General features: G+C 33.8%; 3 protein-coding genes and 2 long non-coding RNA genes across 6 annotated transcripts in view; 3 read left to right on the forward strand and 2 right to left on the reverse strand.

Moving 5' to 3' along the window:
- Nucleotides 1–9616, forward strand: part of LOC100636469 (putative metabolite transport protein YwtG) — a 17872-nt gene that overhangs the window by 2315 nt on the left and 5941 nt on the right. The gene's annotated exons all lie outside the window — the stretch shown is intronic.
- LOC109586075 (uncharacterized) lies at nucleotides 604–1532 on the forward strand. Its single transcript, XR_002186799.1, has 3 exons — nucleotides 604–788; nucleotides 1223–1295; nucleotides 1344–1532. It is a non-coding gene; the product is annotated as an uncharacterized LOC109586075 (long non-coding RNA).
- LOC109586071 (dystrophin-like) lies at nucleotides 1424–3036 on the reverse strand. Of its 2 annotated transcripts, none has more exons than XM_020002250.1 (9): nucleotides 3001–3017; nucleotides 2889–2949; nucleotides 2746–2807; nucleotides 2610–2690; nucleotides 2345–2552; nucleotides 1976–2061; nucleotides 1851–1927; nucleotides 1718–1795; nucleotides 1424–1551 (listed from the first exon to the last, which is right to left on the reverse strand). In XM_020002250.1, exons 5-9 carry the CDS (start codon nucleotides 2506–2508, stop codon nucleotides 1438–1440), a joined length of 519 nt encoding a protein of 172 aa, XP_019857809.1. In that variant the 5' UTR covers nucleotides 2509–2552; nucleotides 2610–2690; nucleotides 2746–2807; nucleotides 2889–2949; nucleotides 3001–3017; the 3' UTR covers nucleotides 1424–1437. The 2 variants fall into 2 exon arrangements, 1 of the variants encoding a protein (XP_019857809.1); XR_002186796.1 differs by having other exon boundaries at nucleotides 1457–1551; nucleotides 1851–1931; nucleotides 3001–3036.
- On the forward strand, nucleotides 6724–7080 carry LOC109586076 (uncharacterized). Its single transcript, XR_002186800.1, has 3 exons — nucleotides 6724–6780; nucleotides 6839–6904; nucleotides 6945–7080. It is a non-coding gene; the product is annotated as an uncharacterized LOC109586076 (long non-coding RNA).
- On the reverse strand, nucleotides 7387–8727 carry LOC109586072 (nuclear pore complex protein Nup155-like). The gene is made up of 5 exons (XM_020002251.1): nucleotides 8617–8727; nucleotides 8237–8347; nucleotides 8010–8146; nucleotides 7841–7941; nucleotides 7387–7596 (listed from the first exon to the last, which is right to left on the reverse strand). Exons 2-5 carry the CDS (start codon nucleotides 8307–8309, stop codon nucleotides 7458–7460), a joined length of 450 nt encoding a protein of 149 aa, XP_019857810.1. The 5' UTR covers nucleotides 8310–8347; nucleotides 8617–8727; the 3' UTR covers nucleotides 7387–7457.

The following is a 9616-nucleotide window of genomic DNA, read 5'->3' on the forward strand; positions in this document are numbered from 1 at the left end:
TACCTTGTTCTATAATTTCACTCCACAGTGATTCAATTAGTGTGACATCAAAATGGCCGGCACAATGAACAATGGACAACTTACACTCTGAGAGATTGAATGGATCAGCAAAATCACCATACAACTAAAAATAAGACAACATTATAAATTAGGCACTTTTATAACATTTTCTGATACAAATTGAAGTACTTATACTCCGTAAAAAGTTTGAGCTGATTCCGACTTAAATTTTTCAATTTATGGCCATTTTTAAATTGGCAAATTTCTGAAAAAATCCCTGTACTATTATAGCCCATGGTTTTTTCTGAAAAATGGCTCAAAAATCACCTCTGATTTTTATTACATTTTCTGATACATATTGATGTACTTATGCTATGTAGAAAGTTTGAGCTGATTCCAACTTAAATTTTTCAAGTTATAGCCATTTAAAAAATTGGCCAATTTCTGAAAAAATCCCTGTACTATAGCCCATGGTTTTTTCCGAAAAATGGCTCCGAAATGACCCCCAATTTTTATTACATTTTCTGATACATATTGATGTACTTATGCTATGTAGAAAGTTTGAGCTGATTCTGACTTAAATTTTTCAAGTTACGGCCATTTTAAAAAATCAGCCAATTTCTGAAAAATTCCCTGTACTTATAGCCCATGTGTTATTCTCCTTATTTTTATTCAGTTCACACGTCCCATCCAGAGAGCAGAGTGAGGCATTGGAATGCTTACATGTTGTTTTATGAGGCAGCAAACGAAATTAAGAAAACACAAGACACTCATAAAGAACAGGACAGGTAGCTTACATGTATATCTACATTCACACTAGCATGTACTGCATTTGCTTGATTAAACGCCCAAACGTTTATTTCTTAACAGGAAAAAAATCAGGTAAAAAAAACAAAAAAGCCTCTAGTGGATTTGAACCTGCAACCTTCTAGCATTCCAAACTGTACTCCAACAGTTAGACTATCTGGCACAATCTCAATATTAAGAGACCATTCCAAACTCTACTCCAACAGTTAGACTATCTGGCACAATCTCAATATTAGGAGACATATGCTGGGTAAAATATGCGTATCTATAGTTAGAAATATTTGTCATGGGCATTTATTTAAGCAGGGCATTTGTTCAAGCAAATACAGTAATTTTACAGTATAAGCAAGAATTTAATCAATTTATTGTCTAAAATATTGTTATTAAATATTGTTTATTGTTTATTTATTTAAAGACGTCTTGTTTTCTGTTACTCCTGCTGGTTCAACTGATTACTGTATTTGGACAAGCACCTTCCACCTTACCCAGTAATGGTTAAAAAAATTAATTTATATAGTAATTTTTAATCTTTTCAGGTGTTCGACTGCATTTATTTATTGAGGACAGGATAATACTTGATTACTCTATGAATATGATATATGCTAGCTATATATGTATGATCTATGATAGCTAGATATATAAATATATGTATAAATACAGTGTAGGCAGCCACACTATCAGCTGTGGTTCTTTCTTGAGCCATTCAATAAATTGTCTTTCAGCAATATCCTCACTATTTTGAAACTAGAGAATAGGCAAAAATTTAACAATAATTCTAACAGTAAAAATAATTGTCTACCATTAAAAAAATTTGAAGTATTATAACGGGGTTAACATTAATGATCATAAGGTATTTAATATGGTGTTCCTTTTAAGTTTTAAATTATACTTGAATGCTTAAAAGTCTTACCAACGATTTCAATGAAGCAATGGTCCCTGGTATGTCGTCACCATTGAACATTTCTTGCTCATCAATAGTATCAATCAACTATGAAAAAAATTTAATTATTTTTATATAATTTTTAATCACTTTTAAAACTCACCAATAGGACATCACTTAGCAAGAAAGCCAGTTTCTCATTAGTCATGTGACCATTGATAGCATACAATTTAAACAAATCTATCTATATTTTTTTGAAAAATTTCATTGCATTAATTAAAGTCATACCTTTGTATTTTCTGATGATAGAAGATGTGGTTAGTATAAGGAAACCAGCAAGAAGAGATCTTAATAAGACACGACCAGTCCTACCACTGTATAAATAATCGTGTTATAATGATTATTCACAGCAGTACATTTTACACTTTATTGAAAATTATTTTATTACATTTTTTGATCGGACTCAGTTCAAAGTTTCTACACATCATAAGTACATGTATATGTATCAGAAAAATTGTAAAAATGGAGAATTCTCTCCTTTTTATTTTTGACAAAATTTGGCCAAAATCCCTGTACTATTTATAGTAAAACAGTAGAAATTAATAGTTTAACTAAAAGAACACACTACATTATTAAAGTACATGTCTACTTCTTTACCTGTCATAGCATTTCAAGGCCCAACTCAAGGATATCTCAATGGAGGCCTTAGCTTCATTTGCTTCCAATTTATTTTGTTCGCATGTTTTGTAAAAAATCTTAGCAAAGAGAGTCTCTATCTCTGAGACACTGAGATTACTCTCCATTTGATCAGTTAGATTCATATCTTTCAATGACTTCCATACATTCTCCTTGCTCACTTTATGCACTGTGTATAGGAGCAAGATTCATACTCAAACACTCATATTTTGGTACTAAAACTCACAATTTGTAATGACTTGAAGTTTCGTCAGTTTGCTAGCTACTCTGTATGCACCATAAGCTGGTCAAATGACATCTAGTGTCCCTGAAATATTGAAAACATGTTAATACTTTAGACCTACAACTTCTAAATAGTTTACTTAGTTCCTTGAATAGTACTGTCAGTACTGGATGTTCCCATTGTGTTCTTCCATTGCTGTGACTACAAAATAGACATAGTGTATCAAATATATTGAGGACAAATCAATATTTTAAAGAAGAATTCTATTCCAATCATTATTACTTCTTATAGTATGGTATTCCTTCTTGGGTTTCGGCTCTCTCCCAGCCAAATGGCAGTACTCCTTTAATGACAGGATAATGATGGTGGTTGCGTTAAGGGATGAGTCGCTTACCTAAACGAGACACCTACGGTGCATGGCCTCGCCCCTATAGCTGCTATGGTGCATGCCTGCACTGCAATAGCTGTTTGATTATCAGCATGAAGAGAGTCTGCTCAACACTAGCTTCCTGCAGTTGCACTTGCTCTTGAATACCTGCAGAAGTAGCAGCACTGCAGCACATACATGCAAGCAGCTCCATCCCCTCCCATGCATGTAGATTGAAGGTGTGGCATTCCATCATACTGGCATGATTGGCAGCAAGAAGACCATGTGAGAAAGAAGCTTCACTTTCTCTTTACTAATCAGCAATATATGATAAACTTGCTGACAAAAAAAGTTGCTGCCTTTGTATATTTGAGATAGTATAGGTACTTTAGTACCTATAACCCAGCAAGTTGTTGCTCTAGCGCTGCACAAACGAGTGACCTCAACAAATTCAAGTAAGTATAACTCTTCATCAAGTAAGATTTAGAGAAATCTGTTCATATTATTTGAAGGCCATGTTCTAATCTACTGAAAAATGCTACCAGCTATCTCTAAAGTGCCAACACAACGGAACTTGGCCCAACTGCTCGATTTTCTTACTTTGAAGCTTCTATACCTAGCACTTGTATTTGAGCAACAGAAAACAGTTAAGAAAGACTTTTCCACGCCAAAAAGAAAGATCTAGGAGTTTGAAACATGCTGTGCTAAAGTTATTGTTTATTAAAAACAAATTTCAGTTGTACAGAATGAATGACAGACAGACAGACACAACAACTACCTATACCTCGCGTAGGCGAGGCCAATGAGCTTCTTCATTGTTGTCGTTGACAGGCATCTTTTGCAAATCTTAAAGAGGGCGTAGCTCATTTACTAGGCGTGGCTCATAACAATATTCATTATTTTTATTACAAGTTGTCTGTAGATACTATAGTAAAATACACTTTTGTGTCAACAACTGATAATACAAGGTCACATGATTCTGTTAGCTTAACAATAGAATCTACATTGAAAAGAAAAATGGCACTCTCAAGCAGGTCTTGTTTTCTATTGCTCCTGCTGGTTCAACTGATGACTGTATCTGGACAAGCACCTACCACCCTACCAAGTAATGGTAAGAAATAAATTTTGGTAATTTCTAGATCTATATATACTCATATTCAGGTGTTCGACTGTACCTAGCTTATGAGGACAGGATAATACCTAATTACTCTATGATATATGCTGGCCAGTTTTATGATACTGATCAGAATAATGATGTTAATGATATCAATGATGCTTTGTGGTGTCAGAGTGCTAACAATGTTACTAATATCGGAGTGTGGTATTATCCTAATGGAACTGAAGTACCTGTATTTGATGGACCCATTGATGATCCATCAGCTCCCAGACCAGTGCACAGTAAGAGATTCAGTGGTCAGATTGCACTAGCTAGAAGAGATGGACTATCAGGATATGAAGGTTTATACAAGTGTATCATTTCTGATGAGAATGGAGTGAATCAAACTCTAGTGGTTGGAGCATATACTGATACTGGATACAATAACAATGGTAGGTGATGAATATAGACTATAATTAATGTACTTCTTTTACAGATGGTCCTGATGCTGATCCTACTATGCAGTTCTCTCTCCTCTCCACTAGTAGATTAGCTATTCCTCCAGTCTTCAGTCTCAGTTTCAATGTCTCTGATGGTCCTCCTACTACTGTCAATTGTTCAGTGAATGGGAATGGAATATCTACTGAACTGTCTCGTGTGATAGTGAATGGATCAGGATCTGTTACAAGAGTGACAGTAATAGTGAGACTGAGAGAAGCTGGTAACTATCAGTGTACTGTATCTAATACCAGAGTAACTGATGGTCCTATTAGTGGCAGTATGGGTTCTCAAGTAGTTGTTAGTCCTTCATCATTTAGTATATCAGGTTAATAATTAATATTAAAATAAATATCAATCATTATTATTTTCTCAGTATCTGATACTCCAACTGGTTTAACTGCTACAAGATTAAGTACTGGTTTAGCTCATGTAAGACTCTCTTGGTCTACTGTATCAGGAGCTACTGGTTATGAGGTCTACTATCAACTGTCTAGTGATACTCCTGTTAGTGTATCCAACACTAGTTATACAACAATCAATATAACATCAGTATTGTTTCAAGGGAATACATACACTTTTTATGTAGTATCTTATGGATCAGCTTCTCTACCTAGTGGTAATGCTTCAGTTATCTTAACATTTAGTAAGTTATTATTATCAATAATAAATGTCATTTTTTTGCTTTAGGTAATCCATTTGTTAATGACTTTATGGGTACATTAATTACAAGTACTTCCATTACATTAACATGGAGTCCACCAACTCCTGTAGTACCAATTAGTTATAATATTAATAGGAGATGTAGGAGAGTATGTAAATCATCATTCACTAGTTATAGTGAAACATCAGTTTCATCACCACATACTTCAACTGGTATACCTCCTTACAGTCAATGCACCTTTGATCTTATTGGAATATATGGAGATGAGATAGTTTATTTGGATACTAATCATTTTGCTACTACATTCTCAACAGGTATGTGTAGTTATACATGTATTCGATTAGTAATTCTTTCTTCATAGCCCCAACAGTACCAGTGGGTGATATTATATTCTCATCAGTAGAGTCAGTGTCAATGACTGTCTCATGGGATGAAGTACCTTGCAATGGAAGGAATGGACCAATCACTGGATACTACCTCACATACACTAACATCACTTCAAACACTAGTTATACTGTTAATATCACTGGAGGAGACAACAGAATGTATAATCTCACAGGATTAATACCATATACTAACTATACTGTGAGTATAATACCTTATAATTATAATATGAATGGACCAGCTAGACAAGAAATACAATTAACTGCTGAATCAAGTAAGTCAATGAAATATTGATCAGTTTATCATAATTCTAACTCAGTTCCTCCTGGTATCATATCTAATCTGATACAAACCAGTGCCAGGTTAACTGCAATCAATATCTCATGGAATCCTCCTACAATACCTAATGGTATCATTACAGTATATGAGATAAGATATAGAGAGTCTACCAGTACTGGTCCATACAATATAACTAACACTACTAACACTTATTACAGTATAGTAGGATTGATACCTAGAACTAGTTATACTATTGGAGTGAGAGCATATACTAGTATTGGACCAGGAGAATGGACTGATAGAGAATATAGTACTGCTCAAATACGTAAGGAATAAAAATATTATATACTATCTATAGTTTTTTATATTTTAGCTGTCATTCAAACCTCCTTTATAACAAAGCTCAGTTCTACAGCAGTGAGGACTGAGTGGAGTTTAGTTCATGGATCTAGTCATTATACTGTCTATTATAAGTCAACCAGTAGCTCCTCAAGAAAGAAGAGACAAGTAGAGACAGGAATGAGAGTATTCCCAGGTGGTACTACTGAAGGTCTAATAGGAGGATTAGATCCTAATCTGAACTACTTGTTCTCTATATCTATATCATTTAATGTTAATGGAATCATTTATGTAGGAGAGAGGACTCAACCAATGCATTTACTTTCAGGTTTGCTTGCAATATATAAATATTAGAATCATCAAAATGTGCTTTTCTGCATTTTATTATAGTTCCTCATCCTACTGTGACTATATTAGTAAATGATGGGGAAAACATTGGATTGATAGTCAGCATAACTGTAGTATATATTATACTACTAGCAACGGGCATAATTATAGTTGTGCCAGGAATTGTTTTGCATATCAAAAGAAAAATTATTCAAAAGAGGTAATTATATGCAGCACATTTATGACAATCATGTAATTTTATAATTTGTGGTTCATAGAAAATCAGATAATGACATTGTAATGGAATGCAGTCCAGCTTATGCTACAACTGAATTTAAAACAAAGTTAGTTGTATTAAAATTAATTATGTTGATTATGAAATAGATCAACTGTTGAGCCAGTGTATGATGAAACTAAGTCAGAGCCTCCTACTTCTCTTCCACCCTCTACTGAATATGAAACATAATGTACTCATCTTTTACGTACGCTAGATCTAGTTAGTAATGCAGATTATGTCAATAGTGGGTAAACAATTAATGTAACTATACATTGTGTGTTTGTACTATAAATACATGTATACAAATGTTTGCTGCTGTTAATTAAAATAACACTCAACACTAATGTTATCCTTATCCAACATGTCACAAATGGTTGCATCGCTTATTCTATATCTTATATTCACAAAGACATCTAAACTTAGAGTGCATTGTGTGATGAATATCATAAATGATAAACAACAATAGCTTGGTACTTCACCCACACATTAGCTAAGTATAGTCCCATGTAAACAACAGTCATGATACACAGCTATAGTCTTTGACTATAATAAGATTGAAAAATTATCATTTCAAAATGAATGTATACACAAGTGTATAGATAGTGTGTGGTGGAGTGTGTTCATTTGATGGTGTCAAGGTTCCTCTGGAGTTCTCTCTTGAGGTTCCTCAGTCCAGCAGTGAGTGTATTGATATCAGGAGTGGAGGGATCCAGTGTCTGTAGCTCAACTAAATACTTATCAATAGCAACTGAGGAATGTCTATAGAAAGAGAGAGAGGAGGAGGAAAAAACTCAAGCACCATACCAAAATACCAAGCAATTTTTAGTATTTTTTAACTTAGCATTTAATTAGAAATTTAAAAAAAAGATGGAGAGAGTGGATGGAAAGAAATAAAATACATTATTTTATTATACACAGTGTACATGTGTATTTCATAAGTTGCAAATACACATCTACTACATTTAAGTGTACATTTCAATACAATGCATGCACAATGGCCTACTTGGTAGCTACTAGTGAACTGTTAGCAGTGTAAGCTGATAGTAAAGCCAATAAAACTAATAGAACATGTAACGGTCGACCTACTGAACCCCAAAATGTATCCTAAAAATAAAATAAAATAAAATTAAGTATGCATCCAAATAAGGAAATGACCAAATATGGACACATACCTTTTCTTCAAAGAGGTTGTTGTAGAGTGTGAATAGGGTGGAGTAAGACACACCCACTTGATGAAATATGTCCGGTATGAAACCAGGGTCCCACCCCAGCTGACAAGAATGCTGCTCTAAAAGCTTAATGAGATAAGCTAAGGGAGAGAGAGAGAGAGAGAGAGGGAGAGAGAAAGAGAGAGAAAGAAGAGATGCATAATTTATTAAAGCTTTTTTAGTTTCTTTACCAGTTGGAAAGTAGCTGTCATTTCTTGAATACAGTTTACCAAGTCTCAGTAGCCTGTCCCTCATGCTCTGCATTCTAGTGTCTCTATCATTGCCCAGTGTAGACTGGAGCTCTGTATGGGAAGTGAAGTATTTTATACTGTATAGTGGGAAATTTGGAGGGAATTGAATTTGGCGAATTGCTAAATTTTGGTCCTAATTTTACTACATTTTAAAGATATAAATTGATGCCCTTATATGATACAGTTTCAGTTGATTCCAATAAGTTATGGGGATCAGAAAACTTTAAAGACTGGCTTTGTGTAGGAATAGTTACAATTAAATAACACATACAATATACTACAGTAATAGTACTGATGCATAAAGTATTAATTATTGTTACCTTGTTCTATAATTTCACTCCACAATGACTCAATCAGTGTAACATCAAAATGGCCGGCACAATGAACAATGGACAACTTACACTCTGAGAGATTGAACAGATCAGCAAAGTCACCATACAACTAAAAATAGAACAATAATATAAATTAGGTACTTTTATAACATTTTCTGATACAAATTGAAGTACTTATACTCCATAAAAAGTTTGAGCTGATTCCGACTTAAATTTTTCAAGTTATGGCCATTTTTTAAATTGGCAAATTTCTGAAAAAATCCCTGTACTATAGCCCATGGTTATTTCCAAAAAATGACCAAAAAATCACTCCCAATTTTTTATTATATTTTTTGATACAAATTGACTTACTTATGCTCTGTAGAAAGTTTCAGCTGATTCCGACTAAATTTTTTCAAGCTATGGCCAATTTTAAAAATTGGTAAATTTCTGAAAAAATCCCTGTACTTTTATATAGCCCATGGTTTTTTCTGAAAAATGGCTCAAAAATCACCTCCGATTTTTATTACATTTTCTGATACATATTGATGTACTTATGCTATGTAGAAAGTTTGAGCTGATTCCAACTTAAATTTTTCAAGTTACAGCCATTTAAAAAATTGGCCAATTTCTGAAAAAATCCCTGTACTATAGCCCATGGTTTTTTCCGAAAAATGGCTCCGAAATGACCCCCAATTTTTATTACATTTTCTGATACATATTGATGTACTTATGCTATGTAGAAAGTTTGAGCTGATTCTGACTTAAATTTTTCAAGTTACGGCCATTTTAAAAAATCAGCCAATTTCTGAAAAATTCCCTGTACTTATAGCCCATGTGTTATTCTCCTTATTTTTATTCAGTTCACACGTCCCATCCAGAGAGCAGAGTGAGGCATTGGAATGCTTACATGTTGTTTTATGAGGCAGCAAACGAAATTAAGAAAACACAAGACACTCATAAAGAACAGGACAGGTAGCTTACATGTATATCTACATTCACACTAGCA

Source organism: Amphimedon queenslandica, unplaced genomic scaffold, assembly GCF_000090795.2.
Source record: "Amphimedon queenslandica unplaced genomic scaffold, v1.1 AMPQUscaffold_12953, whole genome shotgun sequence".
NCBI lineage: Eukaryota > Metazoa > Porifera > Demospongiae > Haplosclerida > Niphatidae > Amphimedon > Amphimedon queenslandica.